The 19,822-nt window shown below is 39.6% G+C and overlaps 2 protein-coding genes across 3 annotated transcripts in view; both read left to right on the plus strand.

The window, feature by feature from the left end:
• Window positions 1-900: 900 nt before the first annotated feature.
• LOC112843162 (uncharacterized) lies at window positions 901-6,694 on the plus strand. Its single transcript, XM_025901153.1, has 3 exons — window positions 901-1,043; window positions 5,060-6,340; window positions 6,603-6,694. Exons 2-3 carry the CDS (start codon window positions 5,137-5,139, stop codon window positions 6,692-6,694), a joined length of 1,296 nt encoding a protein of 431 aa, XP_025756938.1. The 5' UTR covers window positions 901-1,043; window positions 5,060-5,136.
• A 5,545-nt stretch (window positions 6,695-12,239) lies between these two features.
• LOC100693987 (brain-enriched guanylate kinase-associated protein) overlaps window positions 12,240-19,822 on the plus strand; it is a 46,743-nt gene continuing 39,160 nt past the window's right edge. The window contains exon 1 of one of the 2 annotated variants that reach the window (XM_025900990.1): window positions 12,240-12,337. The gene's annotated coding sequence lies outside the window, so the exon portion shown is untranslated. Of the gene's footprint in view, window positions 12,338-12,524; window positions 12,666-19,822 lie in introns of those variants that run through there. The other variant, XM_005477135.3, reaches the window with a different exon arrangement.

Below are 19,822 nucleotides of genomic sequence, written 5' to 3' on the forward strand. Positions count from 1 at the left end.
GCTAAAAAACAGGACACAATGAAATAGCTGAATTACAACCTTTTTGGCACATCTCTCTCAGCACACTAGTTTACCCACAAAGGTCCTGCTGAAGATAGCAACGATTTCCCCATTTCAATTTATTTGGAAAACTTTGGGGTGCCCTAGAAATATCGGGATAGCTTCACAACAGTGAAGAAAATGTAGAAAAACAAGAGTCTGGAGTGCTACTAACTATCTTTTTGATGTAAAAAGTTCCTTGTTTCATCCTGGATTGTGAGTCTGACTATCTTTAATCCTTGACCCCTGACCTTCTTGCATCTTCATCTTGGTTCCTGTTATTTTGTGTGATACCCGGGTGCTTGTGGCTGTGCAGTATGCCCACTGTCTTACCTTCTGCCAGCTATTTCGGTCAAGATAACCTGCCCTCTCTTTGCAACCACTGAGCCACACTTATCTTGTGCGAATTTCTATGATGTTCAGGTGAGGCGGATCAGTGAGTTTATCTCTGACTTGCTCCTGGTGTACAGCTTGATGTCGTCCATGTACAGGAAGTGGCTAATAGCTACTTCATTCCTGAATCTCTATCCATATGTGCTCTTTGGTGTGGTAGCAGAGGCTGTTGAGGCCTATACAAAATAGGGACAGTATGTTACCTTGGTATACTCCACACATGATACTGACTTGTGCCTTTGAGGTTGTCTTTAGTTTTGTCTTGCACAGTCCAATTGGTGTTATCACTGCACCATTAGCCTTGTATATGCCAAGCGCTTCAGTATCCATATGTGGGGTATTGAGTTCTAGGCTTTCACGTAGTCAGTCCAGGGCGGCTCAGGTTAATCTGCCGGGTTTTGGAGTCGTGGTGTACTGCAGTTGGTGCTTTGACCCTCTGGTGTTGTTTCCACCCTGTCCTGTTGCCCTTCTGAGCTGCACTCATGTGTTGACTTATGTTCATACTCAGATTGGTTGCTATGATACTCCTGTGAGGAGTTTACATATTGTGGAAAGGCAAGCAATCACCCTGTCATGATCACGATTGTTCTGTCCTGTGTTATCTAGTCTGGGTGAGTAACTGTTTTTAGCAGCCTACTTATTGTGCTATCAGAGCCTGTCAGAGTCCTGATGCTGTACAGCTCCACATGTCTCAGACTCGTTGTTGGATGTCTACTTTAGTGATGTCAACTAGATCTTGTTCTGGGATGTTGCTGTGGTCTGCGTTTAGGTCCACCGGCCACTTGGTATTGGTGTTGTGTGATGCCTGTTTCTCCCCAATGTTCTTATAATATTTATCAGTCTCAGCTCTAGGTGGGTCTAATGATGTGTCAGGTGGTCTTTATCCTATCGATCCCTTGCAGCTAGGAGTACACTCTTGAAGGCACCTACATCTCAACTAACACCCTTGCTTGATTTAACTGCATAGGGAACAGTCTCTGCACATATTCTGGATCTCATGTTCAGGTGTTTCTAAGTGACAGTGTCATATAGAAGCTTATTGATTCCTTTTGCCACAATTGCCACAATGTTCATCCTCAGCTCAGTGGATTCATCTGTCATCTGTCAGGTGTCTGGACATCATTTAGTTCTTTAACACTATTCTCTTCTACCAAGTTTGGCTCATTATAGTGCAACCTTCCTAATTATTTCATTCAAATTTTACAAATGTGTCACATTTAAATGTTTCAGATCATCAAACAAATATTAATATTTGTCAGAATAGTGTGAGTAAATACAAAATGTAGGGAAATGTCAGGGAAAAAGGTGTGAAAAAGTATTTGTTACCTAAACCTCATAACTGGCTATACCAGCCTTGGACGCAAAAACTGTAATCAGGCTTTTGTAATGACTGACAGTCACTGTTTTACATTACTGTGGAGAAATTCTGGCCCACACTTGGGCCACACTTGTTCTGCTGCACAACCTAAATATGCTTGTGGACATGAGATTATCGCCAGACATTTGCTTTTTCTGGATTTCTGCATTTTCTGAGCAGAATCCATGGTTACATCAATTACAGCAAGTCGTCCCAGTCCTGAAGCAGCAAAAGTCCATGACATTACCACCACCATGTTTCACTGTTGGTATGATGTTCGTTATATATATGCTATTGACAAACAGTGTGGTGTTGGAAACTGTGTTACTGTCAGCTGAAGACAAATGAAGAGAAGAAGGAGAAAGTGTAATAAGGGGCAGCAAGAGAGAAGTCTGGAGGTGAGAGTAGGGACTCTAAATGTAGGGACTATGACTATGAGTTGGCTGATATGATAGAGAGAAGTAATCAAATCAAATCACTTTTATTGTCACATCACATGTGCAGGTACACTGGTACAGTACATGCGAGTGAAATTCTTGTGTGCGAGCTTCACAAGCAACAGAGTTGTGCAAAATACAATAACGTAAAACAAGCAAAATATAAGAATGGCTAAATCTGAAAGTAATAAATATATGTACAATATATAAGAGTATATGCATTACTGGATGTGTTTACTAAATATGTTTTTCTACGTGTGTGTGTGTGTGTGTGTGTGTGTGTATATACATATTTTACAAATTAAATAGAGTAAACAATAAAATAAAATATATAAAATATACAGAGGTTGGTAGTTGGTAGTAAGGTAAATATATTGTGTGTGCAGAAGATCAGGTGCAAGGGAAGCAAAGCCAGGAGCACTGGGAGTGGATTCAAGCTATTTTAGGTCATTCAAGTTTCTTAAATGGAAAAATATGCAGATTCTTTTTATACTAAATTTGCACAGGCTTTAAATTTTTTACCTTAGGTATATTACCTTAATTTATGGCAAAGTACCACTGTCTCAGCAAAGCTGCAGCAGCAATTTTAGTTTCTATAAGGTGTGAGGATGAATAAAGATAAATTGTATCACAGAAGAGCTGCTATGCATGCTGGGGATGATCCTCTTGGCCTTTAAACAAATTATAATTATACCTTCTGTCAGAAAAATTTAAAATCTAATTACTGTGAAACATGTAAAACCCCCTCAGAGGTAGGGAGCCTTATAAAAACAAAGGTATCCTTTGGATTTCCATTACTTGGTGTTCCCTTTGCTGTTTCCTCTATCAAGTACCCTTATTTTTAACATTTTATTAGAGAGGGTACAGCTGTTGGAAGGGATGTTTATTTTCATAGTTCCACCATCTGCCTCTTTAGCTTCACACTCTTCATTCGCAATGAGGCAGCCCTTTTCCTGCTTGGTTGAGCACCCTGTGTGCCATAATAATTCATGCACAGGAGGAAAAACATACCAAGGGGCACTTAGAAACAATATAAAGCAGAAGAGAAAAAATAAGGCAATGTTTTTTTTACTGGTGTTGTCCTCTTGGACTTTAAAAAACATTTTAGGAAGAGATGTTTTGGTCAAGATTCAAACTATGTATCAGCCCACCAGTAACAAGGCCCTAGGATAGCGACATGTTAATGTTCATCTTGGGAATTCATGATTGAGACCAAACAACAAGTCCTGCTAATGAATTGGAATTGAACTGATGTGAATCAATGAAATTGATTTAGTGTTGCAAGGTTTTGCTTCTAATGTTACATTAATGAATGCTTTATTTGTTTGTTTGTAAAGCCATCACTTTCAGTAGTTTTATTCTATATAACAAAAGGCTTTTCTATTCAGAGAGCTCTTACCTGAAGTCTCAAAATCACTTGTCTAAACTTAAACTTACTTTTGATTGACCTACATGGTCTCTGATGTGGTTCCCTTTATTTACCATAGATTAATTAGGTTGGATCTTAATGCTGAATTCTCTTTCATGTGTCAGTTTATAGGGGCAAGGTTTCACTTGTGCAGCAACAATGCTCTTACTATCCCAATCAACACTTAGGATAACACGGATGTTCTACATCACATCATGGTCCCTGGTTTTCTTCATTGTTTTGAATTCTTAGCTAATGTTATTGGGTTTTCTATTCTAGTGTTGGAAGTTTTGAAGTCAGTTTTTGTAGTTTTAGTTTCTCTTTACGCTGTACTGCTTTTGTTATCAGCTTAAAATAAAGCTCGCTTTTCATTACACTCCATGTGGTGTCTGCATTTAGGTCCAGCTTACACGTCAAGCCTGTATGTGGTCACGTTATACACATTTTATCAGAGTCATATAGATCAGAGACTAAGAATTTCTTTCTATTTGTTATTGTATGTATTTAGTTCTGTCTCCTTTCTTTCCTGTCTTGCCCATATGTGGTCATACTGGTTTGCAGATTTAGGTTCAACACAAGATATGTCAAATTATTTATATGATTTTGCTGTGTTCCAAGATGTTTTGTACAAGATAAATATACACTAAAGACATCTACTCTTTGTTTGAATGTCTAAAACCAGGCAAAACGAAACTGGAGTAGAAGAATAGAAGTAGTACTTTTAAGTCATTCTAACTAGGTTTTGCTTTCAGATGGACAACTGATGCTGCTGATCACAACTTTAAAAGCCTAATTTCTGACAGGACAGGTTCCCTCTAATCAAACCTAGAGGCAACAGATGTTCCCACAGAGATGCTCTGTCCTGTGGGACTGACAAAATTAATAATTCCAAGTGTGTCTTTAGCAATGTGTAGCAGTTAATGAACCATGAACTTGTACATTCATCTGTACATCACACCATAACAAACACAACAACAATGTGTGACAAATTGATCTGTGTCTGTTTTCCTTGCCTGCTGCACAGAAAGCAGATTTCACGTGGTCACTGTGGTCAATATCACTGGCCTGGATATCCAGCTGCTTTCCAACATCATCCATGTCAATACACAAATTCATTATACATGCCCACATACAAACCACTGGTCGCCTGTTGATCTATAATGCTATTTTAAAAAAGAAAAAAATAGAATTGATGGAGTTACCATATGGTAATGATTTGGTTGGCATCCAAATGACTATCAGGCCTCTTTGGGATCTCGTTGAATACTGAGCTGGATCAGTGAAAAGTGTGTCACACTGCAACAGCTTGGGTGCACTGTTGGAAGTCAGGACAACTAGGGCAGACAGTTGAAACTGGGCAAAGCCAGAGGACAGAAACCAATAGGACTGAGCCTGACATGGTTCATTTATGCGTTTCCATTTCAGATGATGGTCCCAGACTTGAGTCTGTACAGAAAGGATTACCAAAGTCTGTGCAAATTAGAGGAAGAAAGGCAAATCACATGGCTACTTTACGGCGACAGCGTTCCAGAGCAACCTCAACTCGGCAAGATCGTGGTTCCTGCTCTTCTACGGCATCTTGCCCCGTCTTCTCTGGACCCTACAGTGACCATGAAGAAGAGCCTCAGCTGCGTCGCCAATCCTCTCCCTTACTCAAAGGTTCCTTTTCCAGCCTGCAGGGGTCTGTTCCATGCATGCAAGGATCTTTGTCAAGTCTTGACGAACCTTTGACTAACTTTCCGAACTCTTTACCCAATCTCAGAGCTTCAGTCTCTCGGATAAAGAGGAGATCACTTGGAAGCCTGGACAACTCCATCCCCAGTCCTATTGAGAGAAGTAAAAGCCCCAGTCTACAGAGTGGCAACGGCAGCTCTAGTGATGATGATGGAAGTTGGGATACAAATAGCTGGAGCTCAGTGGCCACCTGCTTACTACGGACTCCTATTAAGCAAGACAGCAACGAACAGTCTTGCAACACTGATAAGGTGTCTTCTGCTGCTGAGGGTGAGGATGAAATCATTTACCAAAATCTTATCATTTCACGTCCTCCTGCTAAATCTGAAAGCAAAAGAGACTATGATCATGAGAATACTTGCACAACACAAAGGAAAGATGCCGGACTGCAGAATATGTCATCATCTTGCAAAAATGCTTCTTCGGTCTTATTCCATCAGTGTGATGAGAAATCAGAGGACATGCGCAAGTTCTCACAGTTTCTAAATGAAGTGACTTGCAGGGTGTTAAAATCAAATGGTGGTCCTCTTCAGCAACCGTTCGTTTTACGACATTGCGATCTAACTCCTCCACCACCTCCACCAACTCCATCTCACACACCACTGCACTCTGCCTTAACAAATCCACCGCCACCATTGACATCAACAACAAACATGTGGTACAGTCCAACCAGCTCGAACCTTCAGCCGATTAAGGAGTGTGACTCCAAAGATATCACAAGTTCCATCCACCAGTGGAGCAAGACATTACCAAGCTGTAGGATCATAGAGCCGAGGGAAGTCCTAAGGAAAGTAAAAGAGGAGACTCACTCACACCCAGAGCCCAACCAAGAGCTATGTGCAAAGATCCAAGCACAAGCCCCTACTGGGAGACATTATCTAGAGACAGACATTGACAGAGTGAGGCGGCTGGATGAACTGGTAGCTAATGGCACCCTTGGGAAAGAGAGAAATGAAAAAGTGCTTGAAGAAGGTATAGGGAGAGCAAAGGAAAGGGAAAACAGGACTCTGTGGGAGAGAAATGGAGGCTTGGGGATGGAAAAAGAGAAGGAGAGGGAGAAGAGAAAAGAAGCCTCCTGGGAGAGAGACAGAGGAGGTGAGAAAAGGAGGGAAAAGGACAGAAAAAGAGAAAAGCCTTGCTGGGAAAAAGTTAGATGGTCAGAAAGAGGGCGGGAGAAGGAGAAAAAAGTTATTCCTACCAGTTATGAGTCACCTTATCCTCATCTGGCTGCCAGTGGACGGAACAACCCCTGCCCTGTCTTCAGCTGGCCGGAGCAGCAGTTTCCTAGAATGTCCTACAGGTCTACCTCATTGCCCAGACCTCTAAATGTCGCTGTGAGTACATTACACTACACTTAATTGTTCGTTTGGTTGTTTGGTTTAAAAATATTTGAAAAATGTAATAATTCAAAACTTCAAATCCAGTTCAGTTTATTGAAAATCTATCTACAAGGGTCAATTTTCATACCATTACAAAGTGGGATTAATGAAATATATAATCCACTGAAAATATCCCTATAACCAGACAGGAAGGATAACTTATTACTGGGTAATTTGAATGTAAACCTTTAGTGGTAGTTTATTTATTTATGACCTTTGAATACCTTAATTAGAGTCAGAACTACATAAATGAGAAAAGTAGGGCCAGAAGACATAGGAGTGACATGCAAGAAGGATCCCATGCTGCAAACTGCAATTTAGTATCAGCACCTTCAGTGTTCTAAAGATATGCATGTGTAACGCAACTATGTTTGTTATTGCTTTTAAGATAAAAGAAGTATTATGGTCAGGGTTAGACATCATCTAATGCATGTGTTGGGCTTGAAGTTATTTCCTGAATTAATCAGATTTGATTTCCAACATGTTCCTCAACACCTCTGTTGGCCATGTCTGCAAACCACCATCTGCTTTTATTAATATGCAATAATGTTCCAGCTGCTGTTTTTAACATGGTATGGAACAGGGTTGCTTTAGCCAAGAATTTATCACCATTTCAAGAGGTGTAGTCCAGCAGGAAGTAATTAGCATTATGTCGGTTATGAATAACTACTTCCTGGAAAGCCTGCGTTCTTTAAACTGTGAACAGCTTATGTGAAAACTGCAGAGGATTTTTGCAGTTTGATTTTCAACACAGTGGATCAAAATGAGGACTGCAGATACACATCCCACATACTTTGGATTTTATTATATGATAGACAGTTATTACATCATGCACAGTAACTTTATTTTGCGCTATTGTGAAGATAATTGCCGTGATCATTCTAAGAAATGATCAGTTTGTGTCATGTTTCCTCCACATGCAGTAAAAGTAAATGCAGATTGCTGGAAATGAGAAGCCAAATGAATAAGATTACACAAGCCTCTGATGATTTCACTCAGTCTTTATTCAAGGCTTTGATATAGTGTATTGCATCACATTCGTCTTTGTTAGCTGAATATTACTCTTCTCAGACTTATTATGTAGATGTGACTCATTTATGTTTGCTGTTTTGCTTAATTGCATCTGACACATCACCCACTTGCCATACAAAACTAAATCTGAAAACATGATTATTCATTAACGAGAATCTGAATTATTCTGTGCTGTACATGCACAGGAATGCATGCACATAACATACCGATAGCTCCATAACTATTTGGACATTTGCTATCCCTCTTTTGAATGTTTGGAGGGCAAAAAGACGTTGATGCATTTAAATGAAAAGTAATATAGACCACAGCAATGCTTTGAGAATACCCTAACCATTAAAAATGTGCATTTACCGAGAAAAGATTTGTTCAAACTGCAGCTCATGTTGTGATTTTCAGTCTATGATTGAAAAGAATAGGTACAGAAGTTACAGTCAGGTCAATAAGCATTTGAACAATTACACAAATTCTGTAGTTTTTGCCTCCATACTCCATCACAGGGGATTTAAAGTCGCTGGGGATATGAAGAGCTTTATCAAAAGTATTGCATCAACAGTCTAAGAGTTACAGTGCCCTATTTTCAGAGGCTTAAAAATAATTGGTCAGTTGAGAAGGTAGTTTTAAGGCCACGTGAGGCCTATTTTCTTGTTGCTCTGTGACACATTAAGCAGACAAAATATCTGGAATCAATTTCAAGTGTTGAATTTGTATTTTCCAGCTTTTTACTGAAATTCTCAAAATGAGGTCCAAAAAGTTGTTGATGCAAGTGAAGGAGGCCATCATTAGGCTGTAAAAAACAAGATAAACCTATCAGAAAGATAGCAAAAACTTCAGGTGTGATCAAACTAACACCAAAAGGCCAGAAAGACTACAGAAAACAGCTGAAGTGGATGAAAAGGTCCAGTAAAGAACATTTTAAACAGACAGGCATATCTGTCGTAGTATAAGCTAAACATGTAGTATACCCCCTTCTTTGCTATACTATGGGTTTTACTTGGATGTTTCTACCTTTTCTGGTCCCTAAAGTCTACATGAAGAGATGTCTTCATGAATGAAAGGTGCAAACCACTGGTTACACACAAGAGCAAGCAGGTCAGATTACACTTTGGCAAAAGCATCTGAAAGGGCCTCAACAGTCCTAATAAAAATAATTTGGAACAGATGAAACCAAGATGAAACTGCACCAAAATGATGAGAAGAAAAAAGAAGGGAAAAGAAGAGAAACAGCTTGTGATTCGAAGCATACACCATCATCTGTGAAAGGCAATGTTATAGCATGGGCATGTAGGTCAGTGGAGCCAGGTCACTAGTGTTTATTGATGATGTGACTGCTGGTAGAGGTAGCAGGATGAATTCTGAAGTGTTGGGCTGTGCTCTGCTTAGATTTAGCCAAATGCCGTAAAACTGATCAGACAGACCTTCGCACTACAAATGGATAATAACCCAAAGCATACTGCAAAAGCAACCCAAAAGTATCTCAAGGTAAAGAATTGAGATATTCTTCAATGGCCAAGTCATTCAGCTGATCTCAGAACATCCTTTTCACTTACTGAAGACCGAATTGAATGCAGAGTGACCTACGAAAAAGCAGCAGCTGAAGATGGCTGCAGAAATTCTAGGTGGGAAATACAGTTGGTGTACAAAAGCAAAATTACCAAAAGTGCGTAACTGTTCAAATACTAATGGACCTAACTGTATTCTTGCTCATGCTTCTTTTAAATATAGACTCAAAATCACAGCACGACCTACTAGATGAGCATTTTCAGTGGCCGGGATGTTCTCAGAGTGCTGTATTACTTTTTATTTAAATGCATTAGCATCTCCCTGCCCTCCAAACATTCAACAGAGGGCTAGCAATGGGAACTACTGGTCCCTTTGGAATATAATATTAAGAAATACATCTGCCTTATTTGCTGCTTTTTTACTAAAATAGAGAAAGACTGCTTGAATCTAAAACAAATTCCAGTGTGAAGGTAGCTGATACATAAAATATTTAAACACTTTCCCCCCTTCTGTTTTTGTTGTGCTTTTGAGCCTCAGGCATAGAAATGCCATCCAGTAATATGGCCTCTCACAACCTGATGCACTGTTGTACTAATACCCTGCTGCTAAATGGGTGAACTTTGACCAACGTCCAACAGTAAGGAGGAAGAGAAATGTTTGGGATGTCGCTTCCTGACTAGAACTTATTCACTGGATGTCAGCTCCCTAGCAATTGTTCAGCCGATGAGTGGGTGTCTGTATTAAAAGGAATACATTTGGCAAAAAGAGAGAAAACTGCTGTATGGCAGCTTTTCACAGTTAGTGGCTTGCAAGTGCAGAGATGAGGTGGGTGCTTCTTTCAAGGTAGGAGAAAAAGAAGGAGAAGTGTCCTCTGCAGTCTGGAGGGCAAGGCTGAAATACATGGATTACAAAATATGTGACGAGCTGAGATAAACTGAGAACTTGTAATTGATACATAGTGAAGTTATGAATTATCAGTCAGCAGCGGAACGCATCCTAACAATACAAGAGTATCCCTGTGAAATACAGCAGTAATTAAACATGAAGCATGTGGGCTAATGTGTGTGTTTCGATAAAATCATCACCTAGTAAATGCAGTGAATGACCTTTATATTGGGATGAGAATAGCAGATTTACTTTTAAATGCTGTGGGAGCAGAGTTTCAAAAAATGTAATGAAAATAATGCTGAAAATTATCCACAGTGGTATCAGAAATAATTCTAAGAAGAAATCCTAACGATTAGAAAGTTATTAAAAATACTAATTAATATTTTTTTATGATAAAAGTTTTATCAAATGGTAATGTAAATGCAAGATGGCTTCAAATCCAGGGGGCCTTCTGCGTGGAGTCTGCATGTTCCCCCTGTGTCTGGGTACTCTGGCATCCTCCTACAGTCCAAAGACGTGTGGTTTTGGGATAGGTTAACTGGTAATTCTAAATTGCCCATAGGTGTAAATGTAAGAGTGAATGGTTGTTTGGCTCTATGTGTGAGCCATACGATGGACTGGCGACATGTCCAGTGTGTACCTGTCTCTCACACTATGACAACTGGGATAAGCTCCAGACACCCCTGATGATGAATTGGAAATCAGAAGAAAATGGATGGATGGATGTTTAGCTGCCCAAGCTAAGTACAAAATAAATGACAAATAGTGTTTGTCAAGTCAATATTTTTAATATATGTGTGCTTATTGTCTCCTTTCTATCATCATTTAGCAAAAGCGAGTTAAAGGTTAATATTTTACCTTTTCCACTGAATGAAAGTAAATCCATGTGAGCTGATTATCATTCAGTGACGCCTTCCAGGAATGCCAATTCTATCCTCCTCCCCCTCTCTCTAGGCTTGCCCTCTCCACACAGAGGGATGCTGGGATGGAAGGATGGACGTGGAGGTGGGGGGGGTTGGGGGATTACTGAGCGTTGTCTCATTCAGTAGCTGTATGAGTCATCCTGCTGTATCATTCGCACTGTTTGTAACACCCACACAACTGCGTGAAGCCTGGCATCCACACACTCACCAATACGCACTGCAATCTTGTAGCCCGTATGTTGGAGCTGTGCACCTGTGACATTTAATATACCTTGCTGAATCCTCACCAATGAGACTGACGCGAGTTGCATGCAACATGCGAACACACAAACACCTGAAAACATACCAACCTACTGCAGCACCAGTGACTTCGTGGCCACTGTAAAGTTCATTATGGCCGTGCATGTAACTTGCATTAAAAAATTCAATGTAAATTCTTGTGAAATCCTTATTATTTACAATCTATATGCAAGCAATGACCAGTCTATTTATTTGCGTTCATGTGTAGATATGACAGAGCAGCACTGAGTATGCTCCGAGTACTGAGTATAATATAGCTAGCCATCAGTTAGCTTATGTTATAAACACTAAACAGCGTTAGCAACCTGAAGCGACTAACTTCCACATAACTTTTGCAAAGCGTGGTCCTTTTTTCCACAGATTGTTGCATATCGAAATAAAATTCGAAGCGCTCAGCAGTGAGCTTCATGTTAGGCAGATTTTTGTGTTCCCTAAGGTAGCTATATCTTCATTCACCTTCAAAACAAGAGAGTGGTATCAAGAAAGAAATCTAAGAAGAGTACTTCTGAAAATGTCAAATCATTCTTTTAGACTTAATTTGCAACATTTTTAGTTTTGTTTACCGTTTTACTTTTTTGTACTTTCCTCGTAACTATAGTCTGCAAGTCTGCCTCTCACCCTTGGGCACTTTCTCTCCATTTCTGCAGCACACAGCATTTTTCTTTTGCACTGTTAATCTGTCATTTCTTGCTCTGCCTCCCTCCTCCTTTCACTTAATGTTCTCAGAACTGATACAGTGTGTGTTTTCAGAGTGAGGAAATAATGGATATATTTGTTTGCCGAGACACAGCCTCTCTGAGAGCTCGTTAAACACCAGATAAGAGGTACTCCACGGCGTGCAGTGGCAGCGGCGGCGCCAGATAAATCTGCTTGATAAATATATCTAATCATTTCACCCGCTTCTCTTCCTACCAGGAATCTGATGGCGAGGCGCAGCATGACACAAGGTTGGCCACTTTCACTTTTACTTCCTCTCCTCCCAGCAGTTACACCTTCAGCCACACCTCTCCCCTCTCTCTCTTCGCTCTTCTCTCCATCACTCCCCTAACCCCTCCTCTTCCAGAACACCTCCTCCTGCTCCATTCAATTCTCAGCTCCCTCTCTCATTTTCTCTCTCTCCCCCCTCTCTCTATCTCTCTCTCTCTGCCTACCAGCCCTGTCTCCAGTCAGAATTAGAGGAGTCTTTTTCTAAATGCATGCAGCTCTGAGGGGATGCACAGGCACATGAATGTAGTGATTTTATCTGCTGAAAATGAGGCAAATGGCATATAAACGGTAAGGCAAGGAAGCGAAGAAGTGCATGCCTGGTTTCATTAGTGACGCTGAGATAAGTGTGTGTAGTTGCTTTGCTGCACTTGTGAAAGTAATGATTGTTGTGAGGGCTCTTCTGTAGCTGTTGTGCCTCTCTGTTCATGTGTTGCATATTCTGAGCGCTTTGAGAAAAAGGGCTGGGTAGACTGCTCTGCATTCAACAGTACACTATGTTTGGAGAATGTGACTACATGTTGTGCAGCATACTGGAGTAAAATCTGAAGGTTTTCTTTTACTGGAAGTCACTGCATTAAGTTAGGTTGATCATGATCATTTGGTCAAGTTGAACTAAACTGGTATTGTTCTTTAGGGGTTATTATTGTTGTCTGTATTTTAGTGGTATGAGAATAATGAGTTACCACGTTTTTTTTCACAGCCCTCAATTTACTCTCATAATATTTCACTAGGCAAGAAGATACCACAGAGAGGCTATTACAGCCCAACAAGCCCATCATGAGAAAGAAAGTTGCTCTCGTTAAGCCAAACTTCTCACTTTGTACAGATCAAGAGTAAGACAGAACACACGATGGGAGACTCCATAATTGCACAGTTGATGAGTTGAGAAAAGACGTGATGGATGGGTGTGATCACTTTGAATTTCAGTGAGGAAATCCTAAAGCCTTTGGTGATACATTGCCTTTAGGTGGCTCTATAATCAGCATGTCAGCATAACATGATCATAACATCTAGAAGTTAATTGCTTTCACCTCCGGTCTTAACCTCCAGCTAGTGAGGAACCATTGATTTTGGAGATGATCCCTGCTTCCTGTTACATAATTAAAGCAAACAGAACCTTGGATAAAGTGCAGTCTAGGGGGAAACTTTGAGTCTTTGAAGTGAATTTCAAACCTGCTGTACAGTGGAGAGAGCTTTAATTAATCTGGTGGAAAAACAAAGGAAGAGTGAACAATGTGCGCTAACCTTCTGCCACTTTAAGCTATATTAACTCGTAATTAGTTGGAAGATGGCACTTTGTATTTGCAAATGGTATGCCCATGGAATGGTGCTGTACAGTTATCCAATATTCCTTGTCAATATGCAATGTATGTCAATCACACTGATGCAATTTACACACTTTTGCATATCCTAAATGTCTTTTTTGATTGTGTTTAATACTGAATGTGTACGCGCCATTTAACTTCAGTATTTACTATAAAATATTCTCAAAATGCAGTAACACAGTATGCTGGCAGACAAATAAATGAATTAACCAGGCAGCTAGGTATCTTTCTACTTTGAAAACTGGGGAAAAAAGTCTGGTTTCCCCTTTTCTCTGAGGATCCTATAAAATATCATAACATGCTCCTTTCAGTCCTTTTCACTGTATTTAACTAACTATAGTTTTTGCACACAGATACCCTGCTGGTGCTTTGGGACTGAAATTATTTCATTGCATTTCTTTTAAATTATTAATTATCTTAAGAAACTACTCAGTTGGATTTAGAAAAAAGATCATTCACTAGCTGACACTTTTTTTCAGAGCTCAGTTATCTTGGTTGCCAGGATGGTGTGTCCCCTCTATGTGCTCCAGGCATAAAATATCCTTGCTAATATACTTACCACTAATTTTCAAAGTCGTGCTTACTGTGACACAAATGTGCGAATTTGTGTCCAGGAAAAATGAACATGATTAGATTTTCTTTGCTATTTTGCCATGTGATAGGCTGGTATGACCAGAGATGGGGAAATGTCCCTTGTCCATGCAAGCAAATTATGCTAATCCTCATATATATGGCCAGAGGTTTCAAATAATAATGTATGGATATGTGCAGGTAATCCCTGTTAATCAAAACCTCAGGCTTCAGACTGCTCCAAGAGCTCAGTTTCCAACTATTGATTTTCTACTCTTGGCTCTGAATACTGTGAAAAAGAGATGAAATCTTGAATATGGTCATCTCGGGCTGAAGCTCTGACTGTGAATAAACAGTCCCATACACATGCTGTTGGTGAGGGGACACCAGTCAGTAGAAAGTTAAAGGGAGAGAATATAAAAATGATTGTTTCAAATATAGTATGAACTAATGGGCTCGGCGTAAGATAAATACGTTTTTGTTTTTAACTGCCAATCATGCAAAGCTACTCTAAATCTAGTGCAGTACAAGAATAAAAATTTGCAGCTGGAAATGAACATAATAGGTCCACTTTAAATGAGTCCAAAGATGAAAATTAATAAGTGTTGAAGTCTGTCCAAACAAACCATCAGCTCCACCAACCCCCTGCAGCACAACGAGCTCTGCTCCTCCTCAGTTTTCTGAAATGATTCTTGTCATAGATAATAAGCCAAAGCTTATCACCAAAGGCTGTTTTGTACTTCACATGTAAGCTGAGTTAAATCAATGCCAATGAAATTGAGATCATTATGCACCGACAAACCCTTTCAAAGTTACTGTCTCCATATGAAAGAGTGCACTACTAGCCAATTAAAAGCCAGTTTTTATGAGATTTACGAGTTTTGGATTAAAGTAGATAATTGAAACCTTGTGAAAAGTCTTGTATTTTGCATGTTGTACTAATTTTCCACTTTACAGTTATGTGCATAGTAGATTGCTAGCACTGCTATTATCTGATTTTCAGATTTTTCATAAGCTCTTTACAAAGTGATTAGAAGAAGCCACGAAATCTGAATTTTCCTACTTTCTGACTGTAATACAAATATCACTTTCAAACTGAAATTGAAAGCTGAAAATAGTGAAGCCCAATAGAGCACATTGCATACTGTAAAAGAGACTGTGTGCCAGTTAAGTCAAAAAATAACTGCTTACTGACAGATGAAAAGGTTACAGCTTTATAACTTTTTTTCCTCTCTTTTCTGGTCTCAAAATAACAAAATTCTTGTCCCCGTTCAATCTTTCAAAGAATTCAGTGAGTTTTCATTAATCCGAGGGTAACAGAAGTATCTTTGTGAACATAAAATTGCAGTCAGAGCTTGCTGAGATTGGATAAAGCAAGGACAGGAAAGTGATTGAAAAGCAGCCAAAGAATAGAGGGCAACTGCTGCATTGGTCCAACTCCTACTTTAGTTTTCCACTAATGTTTCATCTTCCCTTTATCAGATACATCCATCCATGATCCACTTTTCCACCAGCATCAGCTTCTCAGAGACATCAGTTGCCTGCTCTGCTTCACTTAGACTTTTAGGAATATGCCTAAAGAAGCTTTGTTTGTTCATCTCTCATCTCTTCCTAAGCTTGGCACGTAGCTTCCAAAAGCAGATGCTATACAAAGTCTCCCTTCAGGTTAGCCTGGAGCAGTTTACCACCTCTCTGCTCTCTCATTCTTCTGTCTAATTATTTCCAAGACCATGAGCTCTGGGATTCATGCAGGAGCCGTTTGTTAGGGTGCACTACTGTAGCGTGTGGAGCTGGCCGATGTGGAATCTACTTTGGAGCATTCTCAAGGGGTTGGCTCTGTCTTCGAGCGTGCACATGTACCCATATTCTCTGATTTAGACCGCTGTGCATCACATGTCCAAGTCTTAAGATGCCTTCTCCCTTTGACGTCCCACCTCACCACCCTCATCACTCCCTGGGCATCTGGAGATATGCCTGTCTGCTGCCGGCTTTTATGCAGCTCCGTAAAAGCCAACAGGACAGGGTCAGCTGAGCAACATAAGCCTCTGGAGCACATACACATAGAGTAGACCTCAAGTCCCTCAAAAGCACAAAGTCCATGTACTGTATGTCAAAAGAGTGGGATGCTTGGCATTTTAATGTGACCGATAAAATACAGAAGATAAAGGTCTTCAACTCAGAGTTTTTAACTCGAGCTCACTGCCCCCACTTGCTTGTGTGTTCTCATTAATGCATTAGCTTCAGTCCTGATCTTTCTGGTTCAGTGTCGTGGTTCTGACACTCTTGCTGTATAAACAATAATTTGTTGACACGTTCTTGGCAGTCTGTTGAGCTTAATAATAGAAGCGGCTTTTTCCTCTTAAGAGAGGCTTTTTGTCAAACATATATACAACTCTGTTTCTAGCCACATGTTGAACAAACTGCGCACCTATTGCACCCATTACACCTCAGTAAATACTTCATTGCACCCTGGAGGGCTGTGCACATGCTGCTGTATGTTCGGCCCACATGCGCATAATCACTCTGAGCCCTGGTGGCCTCCTGTGGTTTAATGCATGGTGGATTTCCAGATGTCCAATCTGGGCGGTGATGATAAAAAAGAAAAGGCTTTAAGGTGAAAAGAACAGGATTCTTTTTTCAAAGACAAAATGTGGCCGTCGTGGCCCTTGTAGAGCTTTGTGGTCTGCAGTGCTGAGCTGTCCTACAGTACGACATTATGCTGTACTCTACAGAAGTGAATGTAGGGCTTTAGTCAGAGATTAGAGTTAGACCTATAAAGTCAGTTATCACTGGATTCATATCAGTAAGTTTGGTAAACCTGATGTCTGTGGAAAAAGCAATTGATGGTTTCCTCTATTAACTATAATATTGTGGATTTATATAGTTATAAATGCCAACAAAAAACATATATATGCGCTCTTAAAGTGGTTATAATTAATATTGCATTAACAATGGATGACATGACTCATATGTCAATGAACCTGCAGAGAATTGTGCACTTCCTCCTCTGTGCAGTTTTACTGTGTGCTTAAGTTTATTGTTTCCATTTTATGGCTTGCTTGTAGTTACAGCAGACAGTTTTTTATATGAAAAAATACATTAAGATAAAATAACACATGAGAGGAGTGTTTAAAAGCTACAGTACACTGCAAAATATTACCATCAGCTGTCAGCTGGTAGAAACCAAAAACAGCAAAAAGAGAGATCGTCACATTTACATTTGGTAGGTGTAAATTTATGCTAATGTTGCTAACACAGCAGCTTTAAATGGAATAATATGTCAGTGTGTTGAATGAATATTGAAGTCACACTGTATTTTGTATGAAGCCACATACGGGGAAAACACAAACAAGAGCAGAAGCTTAACAGAAACAAACAATTAACAGCAACCGTAGCAACACAGCGAGGCTTCACTTAGGCACAGTAAAAAGCTGCTAGTGTGCTAACATTCCCACGATGCCAAAATGCAGATGTTTCTCAGAAATAATGTTTACCTTGTTTACTACTTGGTGTGTTAGCATTCTGATGGATATCTTACGCAGTAACTGCAGGAAGTTCAACATCAGTGAAGAGGAAGATGGCTGCACCTGCTGACATGACATATTTTCACAAAGAAATGACTGCTGTGTCCTAACAGGGTGTATATATATCAGAATCATAATGCGGGGAAAGTGGCACTCACTTAGTATAAGTAAAGATAGAAAATATAAACTTTGTGAACTATAAGTAAAATTAAGTTGCTTAAAGTCCTATGTTAAGTTAAAATGAAATATTCCAAGGAATGTTATAAACAGAATAGAGAAGGAGTTATAAAGTTTGACAGGTAGGAAGGAGTTCCTGTGACGTTCTTTGGCGGACAAGCTGGAAAGGGTTTGAAGGACTGTCGAATACTGATCGTACATCGAATGCCAGACGCTACCACATATCTACATATTCTCCAAATACCCTATTCTTCTCCATCTAGATAAGCTCTGTCGCCCTTAGAATATTTTTACGAGGTCTGTTTGCCTATAATTTGGTAAAAGACGCTTCTCTCAGTCCTTGGGGCTTCTGCAGACACAGAATCATTACAGACTTGCAAGAAACTCAACTCTTAATTACCTTTGAGATATGAGGCCTAGTGGCAGGAGGCCTGCTTAAGACAGAAATATCTCTTGCAAGCGAGTTTGTGAAAGAGTAGTAGTAATAATAATAGTGGTATTTGTAAAACATGTTTTATTTGTTACTTAACGCCTTAAAGCCTTGGTAGCCTAAAAGAACTTGACTCTCTGTTGCACTAAAATACATAGTAAAGGGGTTTAATGTATTAATTACAGCTCACCTGAGGAGAACAATGATGTTCATAATTTTGTGGGATTTGCTCTAATCCTGGTTGAGATGTTATAGTCTTCATTTTCATATTACACTTGACTACTTAACTACTACAGTTTAATCATTTACAAAAAAACAGAATTAGGCATGAAAAAACAAAAAATTTAAATTCCCAAGTAGTAAAGAAAACACGAATAGTACAGTATATATTAGAGCTTTAAAATGCTTCTTATTATACTTCTTGTCCTCTGCCAGGCTGGGAGCACAGGTATGTCACGACTGGGTTGTCGTGGCAACCTCAGCAAAGACTGAACTCCTCTTTCACATAATTTTAACAATGGAGATCAATTGAATCGGTCTATAGACGAAACAGACAAACATAGCGTATGGATTGTATTAATCTTCCTCTTATTATACTACTGACTCTTGTTGCTTGCTTTAAGGGTTATGAAGGGGTGAAGAGCACACTGAGCTATTGGCCTACAGCAATGAGTAGTTGTAGAGCTTTGTATTGTATATTTATTGCAGGAAACACATAAACAGACACAGAGGGGAGACTTTGTAGATACATACAGATAAAACAATATAAATCATTAAATGTTCATAAACTAGATTCATGTCACCACTATTTTTATCCTATTTTTCCTATTGTTTTTTTTCTGTCAGACAGTTCCTGAAAAAAACATTTTAAAGAGCTCTCACAATTCTGCTGGGGGCTTGAAAGGAAATTAAATTTAGAAGAGCTCGAGTTGTTTTTCCCAATGAGAGTAAACATCATTGGAATTATAGGTGACTTGAACTTCATTTGACCTGATGGATCTGGATTCTATTACTTTGTCCGGGTTGCTGCCCAGAAGCTTTTGTAGCAAATAGGTTTTTTGTTGGTCTTGCTATATTCTTTGGTCAAGGTCTATATTAATGTCTTATTAATCTTGAGCAGACATTGAAAATCTTTTCATCCTTTGCCCAGAAGAAAAACCTCACACATCTTGAAAGTATTCTTTTCAATGCAGTGTGTTATACTGTGCCTACCTCTGTGTTACTGCAAGTGCCTCTGCTCTCCCTTTTGCACATTGTCCAGGCTTCAAATCCTCTCTGTTGTATGTAAATCTATTCTCATTTTCAGTCTTCACAGATTAAACCAGGAGAAAAGTAGCACTCAGATGAATTCATGAAAGCCGGTGAATAGAGGAGGAATTTTGATTTAAAGCCTCTCTGGGGCTTTAAATCAAGAAAACT

The sequence above is a fragment of the Oreochromis niloticus genome, linkage group LG19 (assembly GCF_001858045.2).
Source record: "Oreochromis niloticus isolate F11D_XX linkage group LG19, O_niloticus_UMD_NMBU, whole genome shotgun sequence".
In the NCBI taxonomy this organism is placed as follows: Eukaryota; Metazoa; Chordata; class Actinopteri; order Cichliformes; family Cichlidae; genus Oreochromis; species Oreochromis niloticus.

Bases quoted from the DNA above. Each gene is read 5' to 3' on its own strand.
- LOC112843162 (XM_025901153.1), top strand. From the start codon at position 5,137: ATGGCTACTTTACGGCGACAGCGTTCCAGAGCAACCTCAACTCGGCAA. The intron at 6,341-6,602 runs GTATAGGGAGAG...TCTGGCTGCCAG, and splicing joins TGAAAAAGTGCTTGAAGAAG to TGGACGGAACAACCCCTGCC.